The sequence below is a fragment of the Agaricus bisporus genome, assembly GCF_000300575.1.
Source record: "Agaricus bisporus var. bisporus H97 unplaced genomic scaffold AGABI2scaffold_16, whole genome shotgun sequence".
NCBI classification, from domain to species: Eukaryota; Fungi; Basidiomycota; class Agaricomycetes; order Agaricales; family Agaricaceae; genus Agaricus; species Agaricus bisporus.
Genome location: NW_006267351.1, coordinates 246195 through 272564, shown reverse-complemented (window position 1 = coordinate 272564; position 26370 = coordinate 246195). Strand labels below are relative to the sequence as shown.

Here is a 26370-nt window from a genome sequence, read left to right as displayed (position 1 = left end):
CCGTTCTCCTGACGGAGCAGTCGGTGGCAATGTATGTATTTGTTTTTCCGAGAATTCACGTGATCTATCGTCCAGTTCTCTCCTCACTGCCTAAGTCTGCGCCCGAAGTTATAACGATAAGGAATATCGATCTGATCTGCATTGCTAGAATGGTGTAATGATGAGTCTCGGACTCAACGACTAGCCTATGTAAACTAAAAAAAAACAGTATGGGTAGTGCGATAACGAGTCGGACATATCATCTGGTGCCGCTCCAAACGACCCATAAGCGCCACAAGTGGGAAAAGTATGATATCAACTACAGAACCGCAGACCACACTACCTACCCCATATACCGACCGGTTCACGAAAGCTGTGTTCGCGTACAGTAACGGACTGCCGGGGAAATTGGCATGCTTGATATATGTATCTTGCCATACAATCCATTCGTTCGTTACGAGAAAGTACTTAGAGTCCGCAGAACATTGATGGTGGAACATGTAATCATGAACTATGCTTGAAGCACCGGTGTTGCTCGGCATCTTGACTCTGTTGTTTATCTATCCAATGGACCCGTACCTGGACGGGAAGATTGTAGCATCGAAGTTGGGAGAAAAAACGATTTCAAACTGATAATCTGCCGGGGTTCTATCTTCATGGTCACTCAACTCGGCAACAGCTCAACTTTATAACATAATTATTCCACTTCTGCAATACTTTACGGAGCCGTCAGAATCACTGGGAATGTGCTGACTACTTATCGCAAGGTAATCCTAAGTATGACCGATAGTAGATTGCGCCTTATAGGGTTCTTCAAGATACTTGATCTCATCAGGGGTGAGAACAACATTTGCACCCGCTGTTAAAACGATTATCAATGATCAAACACACTCATATGCAAGCGATAAACAAATACCAATGATATCTTCAAGATTCTTGATGGAAGTCGTTCCAACAATAGGCGCAGAAACCACTGTGAATTGGTTCAGCCAAACAAAATTAAAGTATCGCAGAGGTGAACCCACCCTCTTTGGAAAGAGTCCAAGCAACGGCAACCTGAGCCATTGAAATGCCGCGCTTCTTTGCAACTTCCTCAACTCTAATCACGGTTTTCAAGTTAGCCTCTAGACTTAGAAGTATACACTTCCAATAACCCACCTGTTTACGATCTCATCCGTTCCTTGGCGTCCATCGTACATGGGTAGAATACCATCCGTTTGACCTCGGGTAGTCTCTTTTCTCTGTGCCAATGGACGTGCCAGAAGACCACGGCCCAATGGGGACCACGGGATAGACCCCACTCCGAAATACTAACATTATCATCGTCATTCATATGCTGATCAGAATAGTCGACCGCACGCACCGTGAGAGTAGGCATCATTTCGCGCTCCTCTTCACGATAGATGAGGCTGTATTGGTTCTGCATAGAAATGAACGGAGTGAGCTTGTTCGCGATGGCATAGTCTGCAATGAAAACATTAAATGTTAAACCGGAGAGCCAATTTGACGAGGCATACTCTGCATAGCATGGACTAGAATTCGGAATTTGAGCAAAACATGCGAACTAGGTGATGGAACTCACATTGCCAGGCATAACAAGTGCTCATACCGATGTAGCGAACGTATCCAGCCTGGACGACATCATGGAGAGCTTGCATCGAACCCTTATTTAGAATGGCGCATAATAAACCATACATGGACTGTGCTTACAGTCTCCTCAATCGGTGTTTCATTATCAAAACGGTGGCCTAGCAATAGGCGTCAACGCAATGAAACAACCAAGTGCCAAGTGCCACGGCGTACATTGCAATAAGTCGACATAATCAAGTTGGAGCCTCTCAAGACTGTGTTTGACAGAATCGAAGATGTGCTGGCAGCACGAATCGGATAAGCATGTGCCTCCCGCTTATTCTAATAGTAATCATGCTTACCTTCCTGCTCAATCCGTGCTGGTTAATGTACCCTTCGTCGTCCGGGTTGAGGCCACTCGCGTAGAAATTGACGTCAGGCTCTCGCCCAGTAACAGAATAGACCTATAAGTATAACAAGCACATAATGATAAACGAAACGTGTAAGTGTTTACAGGGATCTACCTTGGTCATAACCACAATTTCATCGCGGGGAAGATTAAGCTTCTTGATAGCTTTTCCAAGAAGAACCTCAGAGGCACCGTTCGAGTAGATCTAACCATCCAGACTTGTAGCATAACGATTATATATGCAAACGGAAGACGTACATTTGCGGTATCAAACGTCTGGATCCCAGCGTCATATCTGACAGTAGATAATAAGCTTTTTTGAACATTCTTCCCGTGCAACGAGGAATGGTACGAACGCGATCTTGATATGACGGATGACCTCTTCCTCATCTTCGATAACCCACTTGTTCCAGCGAGTGTCTCCATACGACATACAGCCCAGGATAATCTTCGAGATCTTCAATCCCGACTTTCCCAGTCGAACTAGGTATATTATGAGCTGAATTTACGCGATTGATTACTTACATCCCATCTACACTCACCATATGAAATTGGTTTAGGCATTGGGAGAGAGGGAATATGATATCAACGCAGTTAGGATGGAGAAGAGACAACTGTGCCGGACAATGTGCCTCCATTTAAACTGCGTTATATTCTCATGGTTGTCCATGGGTTATCGATGCGCTCAAGGATTGGTTAAGAATAGTTTCATGCGTACTAATCCTTGGGGGTGTATGGGAAATGGTTTGACAAACGTCAATGACGAGGTTGGAATCAAGGCCGGCCCGTGGTGCTGTTGCGGCTGTTGTGGCTGTAGAGTTTCTTTGACTCGATTCATACGATGAAACTTGAAGCCTGTGGTGGGCTCACTGAATCTAAACCTTACAAAATAACTATTTCAGCAGTGTATGGGAGAGGAAAAAAGATACGCGTATCGAAAAAGAGTGAAGTATCGACGAGAGAGAGAAGGGAAGGGCATCTATCTTACGTCGTTGACATCTCATGTATCTATTTTTAGTGTAAGTGTTGGAGCACAGTTGGTGGGGTTGTAAATAGCAGGCTTGCATACTACGAGTAATATGACTCAACCTGTAGAAAGATAAGAAACAGTATTGAAATCGAGTCAAACGTCATAGAAATACAGCTTGGGATCAATTCGTCATTACTAAGATCAACGTCCATTGATTACGAAGTTCCGACATCTCGAGCAAACAAGCAACCATTTCTGACTAGAATCTCATTCATGACCCGGGAAAACACGCCAATGCTAGATCTAGAATTCCCAAAGATTCCGGAATTTTGATATCGTAACACCGCCCAACCGTTACGGTGTGAGTCAGCTAGAGTGTCCATCCACCCAAAGGGGGCCATCAGATCAATACCAGCCAAAAAGTCCAGAACGTAGAATTACCCGTGAATATGTAAGATAAAAAGGAAAGTGTCTAGATAACGCTAACATTGAATATGGTTGAGTGCAAAGTCCAAAATGTCCGCGCACCACGCCGTCTCTTTACCGTCGATAACGAGACGAAAACAAAGTCCAAGCCATACTGTAAGCCTAAATTAAAGAGTGTCTGTCTGGTTCTAATTTTTGGGAGCTTCACGGCTGATGAAGTGACAAAGGTAGTGTGTCTAATCTTCAAGAACACCGGCACCTGTCATGTAATGCAAGCAATCGCCCGCAGCATGCTAGTTTATAGCCATCACTTAAAATTGATTGGGTAGCTGAATTAAGCAAACGCCATACCGCATCAGGACGTAGTCGTGCTGGTCGATCGATGCGGCAAGAAATAGATATCAAGGTATTTCTTTCGTGAAGAAAGAATATTCTGCACAACGCTGTAATGATCAACATCTCGAACTTGCAATCTAATGTTCAAGACATACCTCGAATCGGGCATTAAAATCCCAAATACTCCCCCAATTGAATCAATTCCACTTGAACGGCTCTATCTCCGTCCACGCTTTCCTGAACGAATGGCAGTCCTCATGACCAGACAAATAAGCCCTTACAACCACCTTCTTCGCTTTTGCCCTCGATTTCACACCTAACCTCTTTTGTTTCTTCTATATTTCCGTCTGTACCTCCGCAGTCCACCGCAGCATCACAAATTCAAAAAACTCCAACATATTGTCAATGCCGTATCCCGAATCCTCTTTATCGACCATGTTCCCACTTGACTGGCATTTGATCCCAGCATCCATGGTCAGCTCACACCTCAAGTCGCCCTCATTCACTCGTTTCTGATATCAGGCATAGGCTTCCGCAACTCTTCATTGGTTCAATAAGACAACAAATCCTTCCTGTGTAATCTACTAATCACGCAATCGCAATGTGTATAGTTTGAAGTCAAATACATCAGAATTTATCACACTAGAAGAACACACAGCATGAACATAAGACGGCATACAAAAGAAAAAGTCGAGTTGTATTCATGAGAAGGCCTTCACCCGCTCCTCTCTACTTTTGGAAGAATCCACGTCTATCCCAATACATGTCAAACGGTCCTCCGGATATGTTCGCGACTACCGGAGGCTGATTTAGCCTCAAAGCAGATAGGTTAGCCGCACGAATAAACAGACTTCCATCAAGTTTATCTGCGCCTTTCAATTCGACATCTTTGAAATACCCAGCCTCGCGCGTGCCATAGGTCTGTGCATACTGCAGCAGAGTACGCTGGAGCTTGTGAACGTGTTCATCGGGGTGTAGGATAGTCAACTGAATGATCTCAGTCCAAGGGTTCGGCGATGCTTTGGAAGCGTCTGGGAGTGTATATGAGGGCCCGTCATGAGTAGGCGCGGTAGGGAACAAAGATTTGAGTGTTTTGTCATTGGCGAAGAAGGCCTGGATATCGAGATTAGGCTTCCCGCGAGCGATGAACCATCCGGAGACGGCAGCAAGGTAGCTTCTCAAAAGAAGTTCCTGAGAAGTGGGTGTAAGATGGGCCGCAATACTGGGTAAAAACAAGGAGGAGGTGACAAAATGCATACTGCAATGGAGTTCAGATTTCAGCTAGCCGGTATCAATGAGGCACAAGCCACTCACCTATAGAAGTCGGCATTGTACACATCGGTATCTTTTTTCGGGAAACCGGGGACGGCATACAAGAGAGTTACGGCCCAAGCTATCTCCTCTAGTACTCTCGGTAAGTCTGCCTTATTATATTTCCAGGCATTGACGTGCTTAAGGATATGAGAACTGTATTTCTTCAGAGCTGCCCTGTACATATTCTCGGCTCCAGCATCTTCCGGCCAGGTAATTTCTGGATCAACAAGGATGCGAGAGAATACGCTCAGCGGGCTAGAGGTAGAATCGTGTGTCTTGTTATCAGATCCCTTCCACCAAGAGGCAGGTACGACAGGTCCCGAATCTCCTGGGTGTACAGCAGCCTGGGCAAGCCCTAGTTTCGTAGTCATGTAAGTTGAAACAACGCTACCGGGACTAGGAGAGTAATACCTTCGGCAATCAATCCAGGAATACCCAATTCATAACCTTGACCACAGTGGATTATGGGATGAAGGAGGCCATCCATGAAACGATTCAACATCTGTACTTTCTTGTCACCCTCAGGAAAGTTTGTGGCACTAGAGAAGATGTAGTCTTCGAGGATAGCACTGGGTCCTTTGGCTGCTAGTTCACCAGTAAAGAACACGAGATAGCCATCATAGTATCTTTGAACGGGTCTTATCATCACGGCGACGAAATGCAAAGCGAAATGCTTACTTTTCATCACCAAGATGGTCGGTCCAATTATTCTTAGTAATCGGTTCCGGAGAAGCAAATGTCGGGCGTTGATACGAGCTTGATTTGGCGTAGGCTGCTTTGATGGTGTCGGCATCCGCGCCAAGATGCCACAACGCTAGGATACCATGTATGGCGTGGCTTCGGATGGAGGAATCAATATTAATCCCCACAATCTAATAATATAAGACTCGTACTTGTGAAAACCTTGTTCGTTAAAAAAACAATGCCAGCGTTTGTAGTCATCCTGCAAGGCCTCTCGCAGAGCCGCGGTACTTTCCGGGGAAGCTCCAGGAGTGGGAATCGAGGCTGGCAAGTCGATGGAGCTGAATGGTTTCGGCGCAGGGAAAAGGTTTATCAATCCGTTCTGGACAGACGCAGAAAACATATTGAAAAGAAGAAGAGGCTGAGTGCTGAGTATACAAGTTGGCAGTTGTATGAAGTCAGGCCTCCGCTGGACGCATTTATATACGATGTGAAATACCGCCTATCAGATGGACGGCTTCGAGAGACGAAAACGGGCGGCCCGATAAGTGGTAAGCAATAGTCATCAAGATGACGCCGAATCAGAGGCTGGGAACCAAATGACTCAGCGAGGTGGCCTGTCGACGTCGAAGCCTTCGAGGGCGGCAATCTCCGGCGCTGCTATTTGTTACCTTCGCTAGTCTGACATGCACTGCCCATGATAGACAGTTGATCAGTGCTTTATGATGTTATAGATTGTTAGAAAAAAGGAACTATAATCAACTAAATAGACTCTATTTTATTGAAGGAGTAGAGGATTGGTTGAAAACTTGAAAGGACGGAACGAGTGAGGACCTTTCGTTGAACGCAAGACAACAGTAGAATATACTAAGTATAGACTGTCTGTGGCTAATAATAGCTGTCAGGGTGACGGAGTATGTTTTCAGGCTGAACGCGCTTCATGTACGTATGAGTTATAGCAAAAAAGAGTGGTCCGCGAGGCAACATTGGCCGATATGAACCTAGAATAGGATTCTCGAAGATTCTCGGACGCCGAAGCAGAGACTGACTAGACAGTTGACTCGGAATTTCCAGGCATATGTACAAAGAAGAATGATATACCCATTCACATTTGGAGCGGTATATTGAACATTCCATACACGGACATGGCTGGTATATTGGAGATTCCATATGCGGATAAGAGCGTATTGGGGATTCCATATGTGGACGATGGTATATTGAAGTTTCCATACGCGGACGGTGGCAGTATATTCAAGTTTCCATACGCGGACAGGGGTATATTGAAGATTCCATATGCGGACGGTGCGCTGGAATATTGTATGAACACAGATGATTAGAGTTGATGACAATTTCGCATTTGACTCCATGCCAGAAGAGAAGCGAAGGATCCCGGCCCAATCAAATAAATGTACATGCTGGACTTGCATGGATTGTCTGGAGCTCTACCAAGGTGGCAAGGCCGCGACCGGCGGAGTTGAATAAAATGTTTGCACATGTTGGCTAAGCCCCTCCAGCTCCTGTACACTCGTTGACGACAAGTTGGTTTCAAGTTGGTTTTTTGAAGGTACCATCAAGGTCCATCATGTTGTCCTTCGTGCGTGCTTCTCGGAGTTCTCTAAATCAGTTCTCGCGCCGTCAATTCCATGCAACACAAGCAAGGACTTTTCTCGCTCTCAAAGACGTCAAAGTATATCCTTCACTCAACATCAACCTGCGTTCAAGCAAAATCCTCATGACGTCTTATTGAACAGTACAAAGTGACGGCGACGGCTACGGGTGCTGGTCGCAAAGGGAAAGTCGAGGCAAACGGTTTCAATCTCAGCATGGATACTCCTTCGGAACTTGGTGGAACCGGAAAAGGACAAAATCCTGAACAGCTCTATGCTATGGGCTATGCTTGTAAGCACCTTACCCTTCAGGGGAAAATACAACATCTGAAAATGTACATTGGATCCCAACAATAGCTTGTTTCCTTGCTGCAACCCAACTCGCTGCCCGTACTCAAAAGAAGAATGACCAAGCACAGGCTGCCAAAGTGCACGTCTCTGTTTCGTTGGGCGAACCGAAGGATATCGGTGGTTTCGGTCTTGCGGTTGATATCAAGGCTGAGGGCGTTGATGAAGAAGTCCTTCAGGCTGCCCATAAGGTATGTGGCGCGTACGCAATTGGAGAATACGCTCACGTCGGTGCTTCCACAGATGTGCCCCTACAGCCGTGCTTTAAACCATGGTGTCAGCGTCAATGTCTCGAAGGCTTGAGTTTTTCAAATCTCATTGTAAAAACTACTGCAGGCGATATGACCGCAACATCTTGTGAGGTTGAGTGCAGCGTTGGTTTCTGAATATATATGTTCATAAAAATACGCGCGAGAGCTTGTTTCGTGTCATCTTGAAGGGTGGACGATCGTGGCCACTGTTTTCACATTTATACTGACAGATGTGAAAAACCCTGATATCCAGTGTGAGGTTCAACGAACTCGATTCAGTCATCGGTTCAGAACGAATGCCCACGTACGTCCTGTCGCTGTTATCAAGGGGACTATATGGTAATTATCACTACCTTTGGGTTTGGTAGGGGGTACATTCTCCATTTTCACAAAGTTTTAGTTGACGAATAATGCACTGTTGAACCGGGATTTACCCTAGGCCGCATATCGCCTTACCATTGACTTATTCGATTGCTGCCACAATACTCAATTTAATTTTTCGATCTCTCACCAGCAGTGGACACGGAAGGCAAGCCCGCAGACATCAATCCTACATTTGTACCTTTATCTCTTACGTCGCAAGTCTATGGGCGTTACCGTATGTACTATGCATAGTGATTAAACGGACTCCCTTAGGCCGTGCAAGACTGGACTTGGTATATATGTAAGTCTTTCGGATATTGCCGCGCCGTCTCATGGGTCGTAGCCTGATCAGGCAAAGTTAATTTCTCTTTGTCTTACGCTCTCGTTATTTCCAACACGAGGTTGAGTGAATTCTCTCACACCATGTCGAGACTATGTTAAGACGGACAGCGTATCGATGCTGTAAGAAGAACCATAACTCTTTTCTCGTCTCCTCGACATCCTTCGATCTAGCACAACCAACCGTCGTACACCTGTGAAGCCAGACCCGTACTTTCACCATGATACCTCTGCGCTTGCGAGACTGTCTGGTTTTAGGCTGTTGTATCATTATCCATCTTGTCTATCGTCTCCACAAAAGGCGCTTGCTTCCTCTGCCTCCGGGACCTACTAGGTGGCCGATAGTGGGAAGTGCCTTTTCCATGACTCTTAACTATGGCCAGACCTCTTACCAAAAAGTAGGAAAGAAACTCGGTGGGTATTATATGATACCGAGATGATACAACTACCTTGACATCTACTGAACACAGGAGCGAAGTTACTGTACTATGAGGTCTTTGGTCGATCAATCATCGTGATAAATGATGTACATGTGGCTCAAGACCTCTTCGAAAAGCGGTCCGCTATCTATTCAAGCAGGTGATCACTCCGCCAAATGTTTTATTTTTATTTTTTAGTGATTTATTCTCGGAATTTTAGGCCACAGATAAGAATACTCTCAGAGTTGTGGGTTTATAGCCGCGATCTATATCTAAACAACCTGCCTTATCGCTTTTTTTGGCCAGAATAGGGATAGACAGGTTTTTTGGAGTCTTGCCGTACGGCGATGAATGGAGGGCACAGCGACGCATTTTCCAGCAGTATTTTGGACAAGGGCGTGTTAGCCAGCAATTGGAGATGCACGAACGGATGTTGCGTTTTATTCGCAAAGGACTCCTGCCCAACCTCCTTATATCCCCGCAGGACTATCGTGAACATTTAGGGAAGTGAGTGGCGCATTCTCGGCTGTCATGCATCAAGATCTGACCTCTACAGTTGTATTGGTGGCTTTTCCGTATCAATAGCGTATGGTCTCCCTGTCGAACGGCAACATGACTCGCGTGTGCGATTCTTAGAAATGGTGTTTGGAGAAATAGCAGCGACAGCAGGTCCCGCAAAGCTTTTGAAAAATTTCATAGCTTCATTGCTACAAGATATGCCAGATTGGATGCCAGGCTCTGGTTTCAAAAAAGAAGCACGCGAACTCCGTATCTCCATAGAAAAACTAGTGGAAGGCCCTTATCAGGCTGGGCTAAAATTGTCGGTAAGTAACTGACCTTCAAGCACAAGAGTGACTTACCAAGAAACATGTGTAGTATGAAAGAAGTGCGCAAGAATCATTCGTCATTACAAGCTTAGAGAAACACCGCTCCCGCACTGATTTCGAGGTCTACGCAAACCGTATCAGGGATACCGCCTCGCAATTCTTCGGAGGTAACTTCTTTCTGTCGCGATCAATTTGGGAAATTTTGATCGAGCGAACATTAGGTGCTTCGGAAACGACTAGGGCCACTGTTTTAACATTTGTGCTGACGATGCTGAAAAATCCTGATATCCAGCGTGAGGTTCAACGAGAACTCGATTCAGTCATCGGGCCAGATCGGATGCCCACGGTATCCGACATACCACAGTTGCTCTACCTGTCTGCCGTGATAAAGGAGACCTTACGGTGATTGGTATAGCATTACCCTAAGGCGCGAAGATTAATTGCGTATCTTAGTTGGAATCCTGTGGTGCCGTTGAGTGTACCACGGATGACCACTACCGAGGATGTATATGATGGATATTATATCCCGAAGGACTCTGTCGTCATCACTAACATATAGTCAGTCCTTTTACCGGATATTGTAAATTATCTCTGATCCTCGCTCAAGCGCAATACTTCAAGATGAAGAAATCTATCCGGAACCAAGCAAATTCAAACCCGAACGATTTATCAAGAATGGCGTCCTTTGCGACGATGTTCCAGATCCGGAGGCTATCGCTACCTTTGGGTTCGGTAGGAGGTATATTGCTCAATTATTCCCAAAGTAACCTTCACGAATAATGGTCTGTCTCATCAGAAAATGTCCCGGATCGCATATTGCGATACCATTCGTCTATTTGATTGCTGCCTCGATTCTCCATTTATTTGATATTTTACCAGAAGAGGATGCGGATGGAAATCCCGTAAACGTCGTTCCTAAGTTTACTCCTTCATCCGTCACATCGTAAGTTTATGGACTTTATCATCAGAGGGACTTTATCATCAGAGGGACTGCTAATTCATAACGTTTGCCAGGGAGCCATACCCATTTCCTTGCAAAATCGTGCCACGCGGGGACAGGAATGCGAACGAATTGCTCAAGGAGTATTTTGGCAATGAACCCATATAGTTAATAAGTGATAACAAGTGCTTTTCCTTATACTTGCATCCGCGAGCCGCTGATTGGAATGAATAATAAATGAAATCCTATTTGTGTATTGTGCCTTTAGTTGATCTTCGAATCTAGTGTCGGCCCTCAACCAAGTACCAAGTACAGTTCTACCTTCGTTGAAAAAAACATTGCTAATCATTCAATAGCATCAGTAGTTCAACATAGAAGGCCTCCCTTGCTTCCTCTCTCCGTACAAACCACTCGGCGAAAGAGGGATTCTCAGACGCTCTGTAAGATATACGACTTGGTGAGAAGCAGAAGAATTGTTGTACAGATGAGTATCATGAGTCTTCGAAATGATTCACACCATATCTTCTTAAATTATCTCGAAATTCATGTACTCCTTCAGCAAATTTTCCACTTTCTTGTCACCTCGGGGAGTGATTCTACACGAAAATGGAAGTGGACGTCTAAAGTTTGGAGAAAAGAGTTTCTATGAGGACTATGTATTACCGGTTATCAATCGACTCACGAAATAATTGATTCAGAGAATCTGGGTCCGACTTCAACCGGCTTATCCTCGGAGTCCAGCTCCGGAGATACATCAAACAAGGCTAAAATTGAAGCCATCACCAAGTATAGACTCGATATTGCGGTCTGTGCACCAGGGCATATTCTTTTTTTTCAGAGGTGAGGTCAGAACGTAAGGGTCGAGTATCTATTGACTGACCTTCTTCCAAAACCGAACGTTACGGTAGTTTCTGGATTGAGAACATCTGGGTTTAACTTTCCTTCCTTGAGGAAGCGCTCCGGTTTGAATAACTCGGGTTCCGGGAAGTTGTCTTCGTCATGAAGCATGGCGCTAGAATCGTTTGTTTAACCCCAGATACGTCTTCAACTTTTTGAGACGTACTAGGAATTCGCGATTATCATACTGCCTTTCGGAATACGAAGTCCGTCATAAATATCTTCTTCAGTCGTGAGATGTGGAATTCCTGTCATCCGGGTTTAGCCCGTGCAGATCAGCTGAGATAAAAAAAAGCTCACCCAACGGCAAGACAGGATTCCATCTAGTGAACTTGTTCATGACGACATCAATTTGAAGGAGGTAGTTTCTCTTACCTTAATGTTTCTCTGAGAACGGCAGACAGATATGGCAGATGAGGCATATCATCAAAATCAGGCAAGCGACTTGATCCAACTACTGCATCAATTTCAGCTTGAGCTTTGCGTTGTACGTCAGGATGAAGAAGCATGGCCAATATGAATGTTAAGGCAGTGGATAAGCGTGTGTCTGTCCCAGCTGTTACACGTCTACCATTAGAAAGGTTATACAGGCCCCAACTTGTCGCACACCTTTGTATATGGTACCCGCAGTTTCTTGAAGAATGCCGGACTGGAGATTCGTTTCTCCAGAGTCGTTTTCGCGTTGTTCGTTTAAACTCCACGAAACGAAACATTCTCTCGTGGTTCCATCATCCTGTATGATATGTAAACATGGAAAAGACTCATTTTTGATTCGAATTTGTTATACCATGCCCTTCAAAGTTGCTGTATACATATCTGAAATCACCTTATTCACCATGAAAGACCACTCGCGTGCTATTGTCTTGAAACTAGCACCTGGCATCCATTCTGGAACATACTTGAGTGCTGGTATGAGGTCGACGAGGAAGCGACCAGTAGTGGAGCCCTCTGAGACCAAAAAAGTGTGTTCTTGACATTCGACGTTGGGGTCAGAGCTCCGCTTCACCGGGATGCCATAAACACTTGAGGTTATCATACCACCTAGGCAACTGAAAAATATTATTAATTGATGCGAAAAGCTCTTCAAAAGAGTCTTGCCTGAGTAAATGTTCTGGAAACTTTTGGGGGGATTCGAGAAGATTCGGCAATAATCCCTTCCGAATGAATTCCAGCTGTGTATCTTGCTCTTTGGACATATTCTTTGGGGAAAAGTACCGCTGAAATATTCGACGACGGTTCCGCCATTCATTTCCGTAAGGCATGAATGGGAACAAAAAATCAATTCCCATACTTGTAGTCGGTGAGTCAGAGTCCTTTACATTAATTGTAGGTCTTACACGTCCATTAACATTCGTGATCTCGGGCTATCCAAATCTATGAGTAAGCATTACTAACTTCATGAAGTAATTCATACCGGCTCGAATAAACTGCCGAGCGTTTGTCGAGGAGGTCCTGTGCAATCTTGAGATCATTGATAACTACCATTGACTGACCGAAAACTTGGAAGTGAAGTATCTTCGACTCTAAAGTATTATTGAGTACGTCAGTAAAACGTTGTGATAAACGACTATTCACCAAGCTTGGCTCCAAGTCGTTTGAAAAAGATGTGCTGCGCCTCGGTCGGAATTGCAAATGCATTACCCAACAGTGGCCATCTTGGTAATCCAGGTGGCAAAGGAAAACGAGATTTATGACGGAAATAGACCGCTAAGCAAAGCAGCAGAAGGAGAACCTGAAGTAGTAGTAGAAAAGCCATCCTTCGAGCGCAGGAGTTGAATAGACCTTTTTATAAGCTGACGTACAACGGGGAGTCATGACCTTGCTCTGCTATTTCAGGATGCACAGCACGGACCTGCACGTCTGACAGGCGCATCGGCTTTGAGATAGTTGACGAAAGTTAAGTCCCTTTTAAGTACGCAGAAACAGGACGCCGTGTGTTTACAGGGAATGCATCCAGGTTTGATGACTCCTCCGAGAAATGTCAGCCCCCGCAGCCAGCCAAATTTTCTTTCCATTTTCCTGAAACCATGCGATTATTGTCCGACTTGAGGGCAGAAAAGGCTTGGCACAAGGTGAATGACGCCCATATCTGATCACTTGTTCGTATAGGACTAGCTGCGAAATGGATATTTCAAGTACCGAGCCGGAGATATTAACTTGCTAGTCGCCGCCACAATCTTTCCAATCAACCCGGTTTCGCCGCAGCAAATTCTACCGTCGTGTACTTTCGGAGTCTATTTCGGGGTGATTTGAAAAAGGCGGGGACGTACAAGCTTAAGAGTACTGCGAGTGGTGAACTGAAGTTAACTGACGTGTGATCGAAGTACGTACCAACGGCTATCTCCGAAGTAAGTAAACTGCGCCCTACTGCGCCATCGCCTTGAGTCAGTCAATTATTTTGAGGATTCTAACATTGAGCTGTGACGCATGATCCCCTTGTACAGCCTGGTTTTCAAAAATTGCGAGGCTTCCCAAATACCAATTGTGAGGTCTGCTGTCCTTGAGCCTCGAAATAGACGAGAGTTCAAAGTTCAACTGATCAGGAATAGTATTTTGACGGTAGTCATGAGTCAACAGCATTATGTGCAACTCTGGATGAGGTTCACAAAATACTACAATAGTTATATGAGCGTTGAGGTACAAATGTTCCTGCGGCCGCATTGATTAATTTGAGGTCTCATGGTAACGCGCAAGCAAAGGTGCACATTGAAGCTTGATAATACCATCCAGCAGGGTTTTTCGTCATGGTTAGAACTATCAGTTTAATAGCACTTCAAACAGCCAAGGAGTTTAAGTCATCCCGCCTCCTGGACAAGATAAGCAGGAATGATACAAGTCGTGACGCCGAGCTGCGTGTAACAAGTAGGCATGTAGTGCACTTATAAATTAACCAGGACAACCTTTCTAAACACTATAAATTTAACCTGTAACCGATCAAGAATGGAATCGTCTGCTGGTCATATCATTTCTGCCTGGATTAGGCACCAGGGTAATCCAAGACAATTCCTTGTTGATGCAGCATTACAGTATACATAGAGACAACAGCTTATAATCCTTTAAAGCTCTTGATGGTTTGGGCCAGGCGTCAGACCGACGAGTTCTACGTCGAAGACAAGAGTAGATTCGGGGGGAATGACAGAACCGAATCCAGATTTCCCTAAGCGAGTTGGTTGAGCATAAAATACAAAATGAAATTATTCGGATTAGATATTACCATAGGCCATGTCCGGAGGAATAGTAAGTTTCCGTTTCTCGTTGAGACACATGCCTTGTAGACCTTTTTCCCAGCCCTTGATGACCTGGCCGGCACCAACTGGAGTATAGAAACGAATGAGGTGATGATATGTTATGGATATACGAAAGGAAACCCACGTTTAAGGCCGAGAGGACTATTCCTGTCAAGGCTATCATAATCGTCAGTGTTTCCATTTCCCTTCCGAAACGAAAGGATAGCCGTACCTTGAATCAAATTTGCTTCCAGTGTCATACAAAGTTCCAGTCTGCAAGATGTACAGAATCAGTCACATGCATGCATTACAAGGGAAAGTAAATGTAGACGCACGTAGTGAACTTTAATGGAGTCTCCAGACTGAGCTTTGTTCGTACATTTCTCGGGTTTGTATGTCGTGTCAATAACCAACTCTTTTGGAGCCTTTTTCTTTGCGAGAACGGGGAGAACGACGGTGAGGATGAGGCAGAGAAGCCAGTTGAAGAATTGCATGGCGGTAGTCTTCTAAGGTGGACTACGTGTCGTGCTGCGAATAATTATACAGCAGCGTGTTACTGTGCCTGACAGCCTGTCAGTGACAGGTCCGTGGGAACCCAGGTGCTATTTTTATGGCCGGATACTGAAAGGGGTGGCAGAGGGGAAAAATAAAATAAAATAAAATAAAATGAAAGCCTAAAAGGGAAAGAGAGAGAAACCAGACGCCGGGGGTTCGAGTCGAGCCACGCACACATATTATTTGTTATTGCCTTAATGGGATCAGCGTAGCAATATGAGCCCGGATTTTTATTCTTTACTACGGCAATCATCGAAATCGTGCCGACTCGGAGTTAGCCGGCATCCTTAGAGGGAAGAGCTGTACAGTTGGGGCATCGGACTTGAACCTTATTTTGTTGCCGTTTCGAGGAGACCCAGGGATTCCATTTGTTTGTCCCAGCCACCCGACGTTCACGACGATGGTGAGTCTTTCATTGACTCTATACAGCTGGATTCTGAATTTATGTCCTTGTGTAGCCTTCTCAAAAATCATTCAAAATCAAGCAAAAACTCGCCAAGGCCGCCCGCCAGAATAGGTGTGTAGCAGGAAATTATGCGAGGGAGATGGAAAGCTGATACCTAGTTATTCAGGCCAATTCCTCAATGGTTCCGCCTGAAGACTGATACCAAAATCCAGGTTCATTTCCTTTAATTCTACTTCGATCTCGCACTCAACAAATGACTTTGATCACAGTACAACGCTAAGCGCCGTCACTGGAGAAGGACAAAGTTGAACCTCTAGATCGTCCCCTCCCCGATTCACATATTGTCATTCATCGCTTTCCTTGACTGAGTTGGAGGAGAGTTTGCGACGTAATGAGAGAGGACGATGGATGTCAGCCAGCCATGTATCATTTTTAACGCATGCAACTATGAAAAAGAGCAACCCATGCATCATGCGTTTCCAGCACATTTAATCATCGATTTGACACGTTCAGCCCTTGAATTTAAGATCAGCATTCGGCTGGAAGCCATAATGCGTTAAATTGACGGGCGCTTGGTATTAAATAATTCCCACGTGGTTAGACACGCGAGGTGCCACGATGGCACCGTCCTCCACCTCATCCTCTCCCCGTCTCAGGTTTCCCGTCCAGCACGCACTTTAGTTGCGTCTTTGTGGTATACAGGTATGGTTTACACGTGCTCGTTTTGCGCACGCGAACTCAACATTGTAACTGGCCATCCACGCAGGGTTAGACTTTTGTTGTAAACGGACCTCGACTCGAATAACAGCTTAGACTTTGTCTCTCGTACGCAACGCACTCTGCTATTCGCCTGCAGAGTAATCGAGTTTCATTCTCGTTCAAGTATCATCACGGCCTATAATCTGTTCCGCAAATTCTGTCCAGGCACCTCAATATGCCTTCGTTAATTCTTACCGCATTCCTAATTGTCTTGGTGGCGCAAGTGGTGTCGTGGATAGGCGAGAGTGTGCTATGCGACTTTGTGCGTTTCCTTTCCGCTTATACTGCCTCAACCCGGAGTCCTGACCCGAACGTGGCATTCGCAAAGGCGTATGCTCTATATCTCCGAACAATAAATAATTCTCTTGTTCGTCAACAGAGTAAATTGAAGACTGAGCTTTTAAAAACGAAACAAGAACTCGCGAAAACGAGTGCACAGGATCAATTTGCGAAATGGGCGAAATTGAGACGGAGTGTGGATAAAATGCTATCAGACCTCGAGAAACTCAGTATGTCTTACCTTCAGCCAACCCTTCACAGTTCTCAACTATTCTCTTTTTCCAGACTCGAAACTCTCTTCAGGAAAAACAACGTTCACGATTGCATTTCGAGTCTTCCTCTGGATATTCGTTAATATTCCTCAATATGGTATCGCATGGAGATATCGTTCTAAGGCAGTCTTTTGGCTTCCTCAAGGATGGTTTAATCCGATTGTGACTTGGTGGTTGGCTTTTCCGTTTGCACCCAAGGGTTCAGTTAGTGTTATGACTTGGACTTGGGCGTGTAAATATGTTTTGCAGATTGGTAATGAGGCTGTGAAGGTTATTATTTGTGAGTTGCTCTTTCCTTCGTCTGTGTCGTATGCTTTTGTGACTCAATGTCTGATTAATGTATTTAGTGCCAGTGTTTTTCCCAGCGCAAGTTAATGCAGGCGAAAAGCAAAAGGAGAAAGTAGAGAAGGGAGAACCTATCCCTGTTGCCGCGCTCGACTAGATTCTGTAGGTGCCTGTCATCTTTTCCGGAAACACAATTCTGAAGTCGATAAGGCGATGGAGTAATGTATATGTTTTCGTAGATTATTACAACTGTCAGATGTAATATCGGCGTGTGTTTCATCATGCTTTTCGTTGATTCATACATTATTAGGTGATGCTTCGCGTGGATTGGTGAAGACTTTCTATCTTACAGTTGCATTGTGTGGTCTGATATTGCAGGTCTCGAGTTATATATACTCGTTGCATTTCGACTTCGCCATTGCTCCCTCTCTGGCACAGGTGTTAGAACGTCGCCTGAAGACCTGTTTCTCCTTTATTGTGTTACAGCGGCCTACAAAACACACGTGTATTCACGCGGAGTGATGTCCCGCATAGACCTGTGTGGCAACTACAAATGGAGTAAGTATGGATGTTTCGACGTCGATGTCGATGCACTGGTCATCGCGCGAAGTTTCCTCTACGGGGTCCTCTACGGCTTTGTGCTCGCTCCTCATATTCCAAGCGTCGAGACCTTGTTGGGAAAAATCCCAGCTTTACATTTGCTTTTGCTAAAATAGCCGTTCATATGATCAATCCCTTGATCCTGATACATGAAACAAGAAATACGAATAAAGGCAGCTGACTCCTGCCACGAAGGGCGCATCAAGCTTCTAGATGCTTCGTCCTGTGATTCAGATTCTCTATAATCTTGATCAAGGTCTCGTAGTGACCGTGTCCCACTCTACGACACAGGATCAAATTTATGATTCGGCTCAATCCTGATCCAAGAAAAGGTGATGCATGATGCATGATGCATGGAAGTGCCAGAGTATAAGAACAGGCTGACTTTCAAAAGCAAATATTCACTATCTCCAATGAACAACTACACTCCATCAACCTTGGATAAAGCAGTCACTCTCATCTCTCACACGACCGTCATGGGAATCTTGTACACTTTCTCCTTCATTCTTTATTGTCTTTGTGCCCGTCTCTCGTTTCCCTGGTTGCGAGGTCGTGATGGGAAACGACAGACAATTTTTACATTTATCTTGACCTCAGTTATCATTATATGTGCAACGATAGATGCAGCATTCGAAAACCAATACGCTCGGATAGTATACGTCGACTATAGCTCTTTACCTGGTGGTCCGATCGGTCACTTAGCACAGAATCATGTCTCAACTATCCTACATATACTGTCGCTTTCTGGTTTCATAGGAGGAAAGCTGACTCTAAGTGTACTAGTGTGTTTTTTTTTCTATCTCAGGTTAACCACTTCTCAAATATCCCAGTTATGGCGCGTCTGGGTTGTTTACAGTGGTACTCGTTGTGCCATACCCATCATCATCCTGGCTTCGATTTTCTATCTGGCTAACGTTGGTGAGCTCTGGAACAATACATTCACGTTAGTCCCTTATGACGCTACTGCTACATTTTTAGTCACGGACATTCTGCAATTAGTATTCACTTGGCCCCCTCAGGCTACGGAGCTGCCAAATATCACTCGAACGTTAGACCTACTGATCGTTATGGGACTATCAGTCGCCGAAACAAGCGAAATCATGATGACCTTGATGGTCATTACGCGCTTGATGCTTATCAGACAAAAGCATATTAAACTAATGGGTATGTATTCAATCGTGTAACATTCCCTAAGGCTCAAGGATGTCAGGGAAAACCGATATTACTGCTCAATACTTGGGTATTGCTGCCATGTTGATCGAGTCGTATACTCTGAGTACTGCATGGGATATCGGCTTCTTGATCGCATATATCCTCAAAAATCCTCCCGCACATAATTTCTTTGGTCGTAGTGTTTTTCAGGTTGAGGTGAGTCCCCATTCTGAAGCCCGGCCGTCTGCTATACCCATAAAAACCTTGAAAAGATCCTTTCATATTTCCTCATTTTGTACCGCGTGTTTTTGGGCCGTGCATGGGACGGGCAAACTCAAACTAAACTTAGCACTTTGAGATGGGAGCGTCGCGGTACCCAGCCAACCGATGATAATTTGGACATTGAAGTCGTCAATAACGTAGAAGCAAGCACTCCTATATTCAGTTCGCGCCCAAATGTCTAGTATGATTGTCGATTTGAGTCTGCCAATGAGGCTCACCTACTACGATTTTGAAATAGTAACAAAACAGGGCATGGAATCAAATATTTCATACCCAATTCTCCCGGTTTTTTGAAGTAAGTTCGCAATTATCTCAGTCTTGACCCGATAAATGGACATGGTATTCTCGGTAGGAATAAGGTGGTCGTGGCGCGATTTGGCCGGTATTATTTGAATCCGTTAGTAGGATGTCCTCCCATTTCTCTTCAAGTTTCCAAATTCAGAGAGCTACCTGAACCGGATAAAGCATTTCGTCTTACAGTGTATGGCTTGCTTAACCCTTTCTATAACAACACGACTGACCACATCTGACCTACGTTACATGTGTACGGGCGAAAGCATTGACTCTGTTGCAACAAGGGCCAGCGTATTACTTTCTCGGCAGTGTCAAACGGCCATTAAATGGGCCCTTTTAGACTCTCTGTAGACGTTTTGTCCCCTTTTGTTTCCCATGCGATTTATCTATGGTTTGACATTGATATCAGAATTTCTTCTATTCCCGCTTGAAAGCTTTGTTTCAGCTATCTTTATCGATAACTGAAATATATGCAGGATTCATGAAAGACTTACAGACCTATCAATCTAGAACTCACCATTTTGCTCCACTTTTGATTCTTTGTAAGTATCATGATGGATCACTCATTGACAAGTGAATCTAGGTTTTATTCGATATGTTGATAATGATAATGATAGTAATCTTAGCTAGATATGATTGATCATGAAGCTTCAAGAAGCTTCAGAAGACTTTCGATTCTCATCGTTCCATCGATCATCGACACATCAATCAAGGACTCGTTCGGTTTAACGAGTGACGCGGAATTTGGTCTCTGTGTCACAAGGGACGCCGTCACCTCTCGCAGTCAGCCCCTCAAGCTCAAGGCCTCTATACCTGGACAAATCCAGCCAAAGTTCAATAAACTGGCCTCTCGGTTTCAATTCAACGGCCTGGTTAATGCCTAAAAAGTGACCTTCCGAAGGGAGAGACGGTTCAGACGCTCTGACCTTCCTGAGCTCACTGCCTGCATCCCTTTCACATCCTTGCATACTTATTTTCGTACGTGACATTAAACGTCTTTAAATGTCCTTGTAGCTCACGAGTCATCTTTGTGTATATTCTACACATACGCATATACCCTCACCGTACGGCCATCCAGCCCCCACCGAACCCCTACCATCCGGGCAAACCGCGCTGCCCCTTGCATCCGCTCAGGACCCAACAATCACGCTTCCACGGACAGCTGGTTACCCGGCCTCAATCCCCACACTTCTAGCCGCATGCATACCTCTACTTATTTCTAGTTTCAAGGGGAGCCGAAGAATTTCAAAGCGTCATAAGGTCGACTACAAACACGGCCATTATGGCTTCTCAATTCCCAGAGGCATGCTTTAGGCAGGAGGCTGACCAGGGCTCTCGACCAATTCTCTTGCGCACACTCATACGCATGCAACAAACATTCTATATGTGACTGATCGACACTAGAGTCAAAAACTTCCCGGAACGACACAGTTCTCCCTTTTAACCTCTAGCTTTCCTTCTACCACGCGTATAACATAGGTTCTTTTAATGTGGAGGTATGGCTTATACATGCTCGTGTTGTGTGAACCTAATATATGATCTGTTCGCTACTCCACAGTGCACGATTAGACTTCTCCCAACTTGGCTATCACTGGCCTTGACACGGTTACAAACACTCTGTTATTTTTTACTGTTATCGGCCTCAGCAGGGCAATCTTGAATCGAGTCTCATTCCCATCAGGCTATTAAAGATTACGGATCTGGGAACAGCAGCCGAGAAAAATTCTTGACAAGTGATTCAATGTCGTACTTGGCAGCTGCTAATCGCATTGAACTTCTATCCCGACTCGGGCCGTTGTCACTGTAGTTGCAATCATGATCGCGATTGAAGCGATTAACGAGACGGTGGCTTCGAGCTTGTAGATACATTCTACTACTCGTCAATATTAATGAGTAGTGACTAGTGAGTGCTCAGCTTTTCTTGAATCTCAACACCGTTCTGATTTATTGACCAAGTTTGGAAGAAGGAAGTTCGCATTCAGACGCGTTTTACAGACCTAAATATGAGTAACTACCAAGCGAAACTTGTCAAGTTGGAAGTTTCCGTTGATTCATGACCATGGGTTTGATGTGACTTCATCCATCCCACGACACAGCAGGTTGAAAGCGTCTGCTCCAAAGGAGAAGATATAGCAGGGAGTACAAAAGCAGACTCATTTATGCCATGGTATTCACTGTTCTCAATGAGTGACAGCGCTTCATCAACGTCAACCTTGAATGAAGCACTCACTCTCATCTCCTCTACAACGGTTGTCAGTGTCCTGTACACCTTCTGCCTCATTCTATATTCTCTCTGTGCTCGCTTCCTATATTCGTGGCTTCGAGGGCCTGATGGAAAGCGACAGACAGTTTGGACATTTATTGTGGCCTCGGTTGTGATCATATGTGGAACCATGGATGTCATACTTAACAACCAATTTGTTCGGATAGTTTACGTCGACTATAGCTCTCAGCCTGGTGGTCCACTTGGCCGCTCAGCTCAAAGCCATGCCTCGACAACTCTACACATATTGAAGCCCGCTTCCTTGCTAGCAGAAATCCTGACTCTAGGTGTACTAGTGAGTTAATATTCTATTTCACCATCATGTTCTCAAGACCATCTAGCTCTGGCGTGTCTGGGTTATCTACAGTGGAACTCGTTTTTCCATCCTCATCATCATCCTGCCTTTATTGTTTTATCTGGGTTCTGTTGGTAAGCTCTAATTGAACACGTCCATATTAATTCCCTAATGAAAATGTTTCATTCTTAGCTACGAATATCCTGCACTTAGCTTTCGTTTGGAACCCTCCATCTTCAGCATGGTCAACCGTGGCTCGAACGTTGCAAATACCATCTGTCGTGACCCTGTCATTAACCGTAATAAGCAAAATCATGATGACCTCTATGGTCATTACGCGTTTGCTGCTCATCCGACGCAGGCATATTGAACTAATGGGTAAGTATTCAATTTTATGGCCTCAATTAACGCTCAAGGACATCAGGGAAAACCGACATTGCTGCTCAATATTTGGGTATCGCAGCAATGTTGATCGAGTCTTATGCACTCACTACGGCATGGAACATCGGTTATTTAATTGCATTTATCCTCAATAATCCTCCTATGAATAGTTTTTTTGGTCGTAGTGGTGCACAGGTTGAGGTGAGCATTCGTTCTGATTCTGTACCATGTCCCGTGTTCATGATCGGTTTTCAAAAGATCCTTTCGTACTTGCTGGTTTTGTACCGAGTGTTTTCGGGACGCGCGTGGAGCCGACAAACTCAAAATCAACTCAGCACATTGAGATGGAACCGTCATGGTACCCAGTCCACCGATGATGATTCGGGCATGGGAGTTGTCACTGTTCATGCCAGTCACATAGCAACCAATCCTTCTGTATTCAGTTCACGCCGAAACGTCTAAGATGTGTCGAATATTAATAATTCCCATGTTACTATCCCTCTCACAATGGCGTTGTTCTCCACCTCATCCCCTTCTCGATTCAGGTTTTCCGTTCAGCACGCGTTTCGAACTCGAAGTCGTGATACATACCTCACGAAAGATTAGATTATCGTTGCAGAAAAGTTTCGACTACATAGCGCCGTTCTTTGTTTTGTCGCGACCTACTCTGCTTTCGGCGACACTAATCAAAGTGTCATTCATGTTCAAGTCTCGTCCATCCGAATTCTGTTAGGGCAGTTCCCGACGACTGTGTTCCCACTTGATGGTACCAAGGCGACTGACAGACTCACGATGATTGATGTCTCGTGTGTAACATCTACATATCAGTACGTCCACTTTGATGTCCATATGGGATTGTCATGGCTGATGAGGGAAGAAGATGCTAAATAGGCTATCAGTGGACTATTTAAAATTGCAGATCTGGGAACAATTTCTAGGCGAGCTCATGACAAGTGTTCCATGTAGTACTAGGTGGCCGCTGCGAACTTCAGCTTCAATCCCAACTCACGCTCTCGCTTTAGATGGAATCACTGATGGTGATACGGTCGAATGAGTGGACTAACAAGGGAGTAGAACGATTACCAGGCGGTTAGTGAGACGGTGGCTTCAAATTAGTTGATAAGTTATACAACGAGTCGCCATTGAGTAGTGAGTATTGTGGTTATTGGGTCGTAAGTCTGAATAGCGCGATCTACTGTACCTTCGATGCAGATATGCGGATTGTGGCATAGTCTCAACACCACATCATCCATCCCATGTCCTCGGGAGAATTTACAGGCAGAAGTATCATGCGAAGGGAATCTCGTGCTATAATTGATCTGTTTTGTTGAATTTTGTGAGAGTACGCCTTACGAAGAAGCTGCCTAGTATTGAGCTGGTGCGAGACAACGAGGTAAGAGTCCTTTTAAGACTTCTAGGGACGTTTTTTCTCCTGCAACACTTCCTCGTTAGTATTAAAAGTTGTTCGTCTCCTGCTTCTCTTCCACCCGGGAAGTTGTTTCATCTATCTATATCGATTAGAATAAATCCAGGAATAATACTGACTCGACTTATCAATCAAGAACTTGTCATGTTACCCCACTTTGATTCTTCGTATCATGATGTGACCTTGTTCATCCCATGAAGCATAGGGTGGGTACCAAATGAGTTCGCAACATCCCTCTAATCAAATCCTTAGTGAACTCATAGTGGACAGCCGTGGGTACAACAGGTTCCTATTAAGCGAATTCATGATCATTTGCAAGGTGAGTGACAAAGGTCCTTTCTGTTCGTCTCAAGCTCAAAGCTTCTTTTGCGTTCAATTCTATTAATTCATTATCAAGAGCTGATGTGACCCCTTAATGCGTCCCACGACGAAGTTGGTGAAATGTACTTGGCTCAGTCCATGCCGCCAATGGAAGGCACACTAGGCAGTACAAAAGCAAACTCTTTTCAAAAACAGTTCGTTGCCTGTAATGAGCGACCACAAAGTTGCATCAACCTTGAATGAAGCAATCACTCTCTTCTCCCACACGACAGTCGTGGGAGTCCTGTACACCTTCAATCTCATTCTATACTACCTTTGCGCTCGCCTTTCATTTTCGTGGCTTCGAGCCCTTGATGGGAAGCGGCGGACAGCTTTGACGCTGATCTTAGCCTCAGTTATCATTATATGTGGAACATTCCATGTGGCACTCAAAAACCAGTACGCTCGGTTAACCTACGTCGACTATAGCTCTCTACCTGGTGGTCCAATCGGCAACCCAGCACAAAGCCACGCCGCAACGCTTCTACAAATATTGAATTTGGCCGCCGTGATAGCGGAAATCCTGACACTTGGTGTACTAGTAAGTTGATATTTTATCATTCAATAACCATTTCCTCAAAAATGTCCAGCTGTGGCGCGTCTGGGTAGTTTACACTGGAACTCGTTTTGCCGTACACGTCATCGTCCTAGCTTCATTGTTTTATCTGGCTTATACAGGTAAGCTCTAGTCCAACGTGGCACCCACCGTAGTTCCCTTACGATGTTATTTCACTCCTAGTCTCGAATATTCTGCAATTAGCATTCATTTGGGCTCCTCTGTCTTCGGCGTTCCAAACCATTACTCGAACTTTGGACATAGTGGTCGTATTGACCCTGGCATTTAGCGCGGCAAGCAAAATCATGATGACCCTTCTGATCATTCTGCGTTTGTTGTTTATCCGACAAAAGCATATTAAATTATTGGGTGTGTATTCAATTATATAAAATTCTACGAAGGCTCAAGGACACCAGGGAACACTGACATAGCTGCTCAATATTTGAGTATTGCAGCAATGTTAATCGAGTCATATGCCCTCAGTACGGCATGGAACATTGGCTACTTAATTGCATATATCCTCAAAAATCCTCCTGCACATAACTTCTTCGAGAATAGTCTTGCACAGGTCGAGGTGAGCGCTTGTTCTGCAATTTCATCGCATGTTATACCCATAAGTTGTTTTCAAAAGATTCTTTCGTATTTTCTCGTTCTGTACAGAGTCTTTTCCGGGCGCGCATGGAACAGGCAAACTCAAAATCAACTTAGCACCGTGATATGGGGCCGTCGCGGTAACCAACTTACCGATGATGAACCGAGCATGGGAGCTGTCAGTTTTCATGCCGGAAACTTACCAGCCATCCCTTCTGCACTCAGTTCGCGCGCAAATTTCTAGAACGTTTTATTATGTTGCTAGTATTAATTATCAAAAAACAAACGATTCGTACTTGACGCTAAACGAAATTTGGTTTCGATGTCGGTGTCGTTCTCCATTCGATGCTTGGACCTCTTCTGTAGGTTCTAATGCCTTAGATAGAAGGCATCGAATATCACCCCGACTCACAGTATCTTCGGTAGCCTGGCACAGCCTAGGTCCGAAACGATGTTGTCCCGTTCTGCCTTGTCTCTCATACTTCCGTCTCACGCCTATTCCTGTGGTAGATAGATGGAAGCCGCCGTAATAGTGATGCAAAAATCCGGTTCGTAAAAACTTTTGAGTGGTAATATCGCAGCAAAAGAAGACACCAAATGATGGCGTGACTGATACTGAGCTCCAAAATTCATCATGCCCGCCGTTCTGAGAAAAAGGTACATTTCACAAGCGAGTCAGAGGTTACTTCCACAGAAGAATAATCAGTGTTAC

General features: G+C 44.8%; 11 protein-coding genes across 11 annotated transcripts; 7 read left to right on the top strand and 4 right to left on the bottom strand.

Annotated features, from left to right (window-relative positions):
- Positions 1–752: 752 nt before the first annotated feature.
- AGABI2DRAFT_139707 (hypothetical protein) lies at positions 753–2521 on the bottom strand (the record flags this gene model as incomplete). The annotated part of the gene is made up of 13 exons (XM_006457196.1): positions 753–838; positions 896–952; positions 1005–1078; positions 1138–1289; positions 1343–1443; positions 1562–1643; positions 1690–1727; positions 1783–1849; positions 1911–2012; positions 2073–2162; positions 2216–2252; positions 2314–2440; positions 2500–2521. The coding sequence occupies 13 exons, from the start codon at positions 2519–2521 to the stop codon at positions 753–755; spliced, it is 1035 nt and encodes a 344-aa protein (XP_006457259.1).
- Positions 2522–4280: 1759 nt separating this feature from the next.
- On the bottom strand, positions 4281–6225 carry AGABI2DRAFT_196053 (hypothetical protein). Its single transcript, XM_006457195.1, has 5 exons — positions 5897–6225; positions 5682–5840; positions 5415–5629; positions 5004–5358; positions 4281–4947 (listed from the first exon to the last, which is right to left on the bottom strand). The coding sequence occupies exons 1-5, from the start codon at positions 6085–6087 to the stop codon at positions 4419–4421; spliced, it is 1449 nt and encodes a 482-aa protein (XP_006457258.1). The 5' UTR covers positions 6088–6225; the 3' UTR covers positions 4281–4418.
- Positions 6226–7194: 969 nt separating this feature from the next.
- On the top strand, positions 7195–8044 carry AGABI2DRAFT_196051 (hypothetical protein). Its single transcript, XM_006457194.1, has 4 exons — positions 7195–7371; positions 7436–7583; positions 7649–7830; positions 7883–8044. Exons 1-4 carry the CDS (start codon positions 7267–7269, stop codon positions 7940–7942), a joined length of 495 nt encoding a protein of 164 aa, XP_006457257.1. The 5' UTR covers positions 7195–7266; the 3' UTR covers positions 7943–8044.
- Positions 8045–8813: 769 nt separating this feature from the next.
- Positions 8814–10981, top strand: AGABI2DRAFT_212578 (hypothetical protein; the record flags this gene model as incomplete). Its single annotated transcript, XM_006457193.1, has 11 exons — positions 8814–9006; positions 9063–9171; positions 9232–9258; positions 9318–9518; positions 9568–9835; positions 9888–10005; positions 10060–10240; positions 10292–10396; positions 10446–10577; positions 10635–10781; positions 10853–10981. 11 exons carry the CDS (start codon positions 8814–8816, stop codon positions 10944–10946), a joined length of 1575 nt encoding a protein of 524 aa, XP_006457256.1. The 3' UTR covers positions 10947–10981.
- Positions 10982–11213: 232 nt separating this feature from the next.
- Positions 11214–13431, bottom strand: AGABI2DRAFT_212574 (hypothetical protein; the record flags this gene model as incomplete). The annotated part of the gene is made up of 11 exons (XM_006457192.1): positions 11214–11398; positions 11461–11604; positions 11659–11790; positions 11842–11923; positions 11976–11998; positions 12051–12231; positions 12285–12408; positions 12463–12754; positions 12795–13007; positions 13090–13198; positions 13251–13431. 11 exons carry the CDS (start codon positions 13429–13431, stop codon positions 11305–11307), a joined length of 1575 nt encoding a protein of 524 aa, XP_006457255.1. The 3' UTR covers positions 11214–11304.
- A 1300-nt stretch (positions 13432–14731) lies between these two features.
- On the bottom strand, positions 14732–15396 carry AGABI2DRAFT_139701 (hypothetical protein; the record flags this gene model as incomplete). The annotated part of the gene is made up of 5 exons (XM_006457191.1): positions 14732–14832; positions 14890–14988; positions 15048–15079; positions 15135–15175; positions 15238–15396. The coding sequence occupies 5 exons, from the start codon at positions 15394–15396 to the stop codon at positions 14732–14734; spliced, it is 432 nt and encodes a 143-aa protein (XP_006457254.1).
- A 396-nt stretch (positions 15397–15792) lies between these two features.
- Positions 15793–16380, top strand: AGABI2DRAFT_196048 (hypothetical protein). The gene is made up of 4 exons (XM_006457190.1): positions 15793–15860; positions 15916–15974; positions 16030–16075; positions 16133–16380. The coding sequence occupies exons 1-4, from the start codon at positions 15858–15860 to the stop codon at positions 16178–16180; spliced, it is 156 nt and encodes a 51-aa protein (XP_006457253.1). The 5' UTR covers positions 15793–15857; the 3' UTR covers positions 16181–16380.
- Positions 16381–16797: 417 nt separating this feature from the next.
- Positions 16798–17548, top strand: AGABI2DRAFT_79467 (hypothetical protein; the record flags this gene model as incomplete). The annotated part of the gene is made up of 3 exons (XM_006457189.1): positions 16798–16884; positions 16951–17131; positions 17187–17548. 3 exons carry the CDS (start codon positions 16798–16800, stop codon positions 17546–17548), a joined length of 630 nt encoding a protein of 209 aa, XP_006457252.1.
- Positions 17549–18471: 923 nt separating this feature from the next.
- On the top strand, positions 18472–20670 carry AGABI2DRAFT_146848 (hypothetical protein; the record flags this gene model as incomplete). The annotated part of the gene is made up of 9 exons (XM_006457188.1): positions 18472–18840; positions 18889–18976; positions 19037–19222; positions 19254–19426; positions 19483–19673; positions 19731–19787; positions 19845–19889; positions 20297–20328; positions 20435–20670. The coding sequence occupies 9 exons, from the start codon at positions 18472–18474 to the stop codon at positions 20668–20670; spliced, it is 1377 nt and encodes a 458-aa protein (XP_006457251.1).
- A 1299-nt stretch (positions 20671–21969) lies between these two features.
- On the top strand, positions 21970–23225 carry AGABI2DRAFT_181542 (hypothetical protein; the record flags this gene model as incomplete). Its single annotated transcript, XM_006457187.1, has 5 exons — positions 21970–22344; positions 22391–22478; positions 22537–22722; positions 22769–22926; positions 22984–23225. 5 exons carry the CDS (start codon positions 21970–21972, stop codon positions 23185–23187), a joined length of 1011 nt encoding a protein of 336 aa, XP_006457250.1. The 3' UTR covers positions 23188–23225.
- Positions 23226–24680: 1455 nt separating this feature from the next.
- AGABI2DRAFT_123117 (hypothetical protein) lies at positions 24681–25902 on the top strand (the record flags this gene model as incomplete). The annotated part of the gene is made up of 5 exons (XM_006457186.1): positions 24681–25052; positions 25102–25189; positions 25251–25436; positions 25484–25641; positions 25699–25902. 5 exons carry the CDS (start codon positions 24681–24683, stop codon positions 25900–25902), a joined length of 1008 nt encoding a protein of 335 aa, XP_006457249.1.
- Positions 25903–26370: the final 468 nt, after the last annotated feature.

Coding starts and splice junctions, on each gene's coding strand:
- AGABI2DRAFT_196051 (XM_006457194.1), top strand. CDS start 7,267: ATGTTGTCCTTCGTGCGTGCTTCTCGGAGTTCTCTAAATCAGTTCTCG. Junction 7,372..7,435: donor TCGCTCTCAAAGACGTCAAA/GTATATCCTTCA, acceptor CTTATTGAACAG/TACAAAGTGACGGCGACGGC. Junction 7,831..7,882: donor TCCTTCAGGCTGCCCATAAG/GTATGTGGCGCG, acceptor GTGCTTCCACAG/ATGTGCCCCTACAGCCGTGC.
- AGABI2DRAFT_196048 (XM_006457190.1), top strand. Junction 15,975..16,029: donor AAGGCCGCCCGCCAGAATAG/GTGTGTAGCAGG, acceptor CTAGTTATTCAG/GCCAATTCCTCAATGGTTCC. Junction 16,076..16,132: donor AGACTGATACCAAAATCCAG/GTTCATTTCCTT, acceptor CTTTGATCACAG/TACAACGCTAAGCGCCGTCA.
- AGABI2DRAFT_196053 (XM_006457195.1), bottom strand. CDS start 6,087: ATGTTTTCTGCGTCTGTCCAGAACGGATTGATAAACCTTTTCCCTGCG. Junction 5,841..5,896: donor AACGAACAAGGTTTTCACAA/GTACGAGTCTTA, acceptor CTCCATCCGAAG/CCACGCCATACATGGTATCC. Junction 5,359..5,414: donor TCCTGGATTGATTGCCGAAG/GTATTACTCTCC, acceptor CTACGAAACTAG/GGCTTGCCCAGGCTGCTGTA.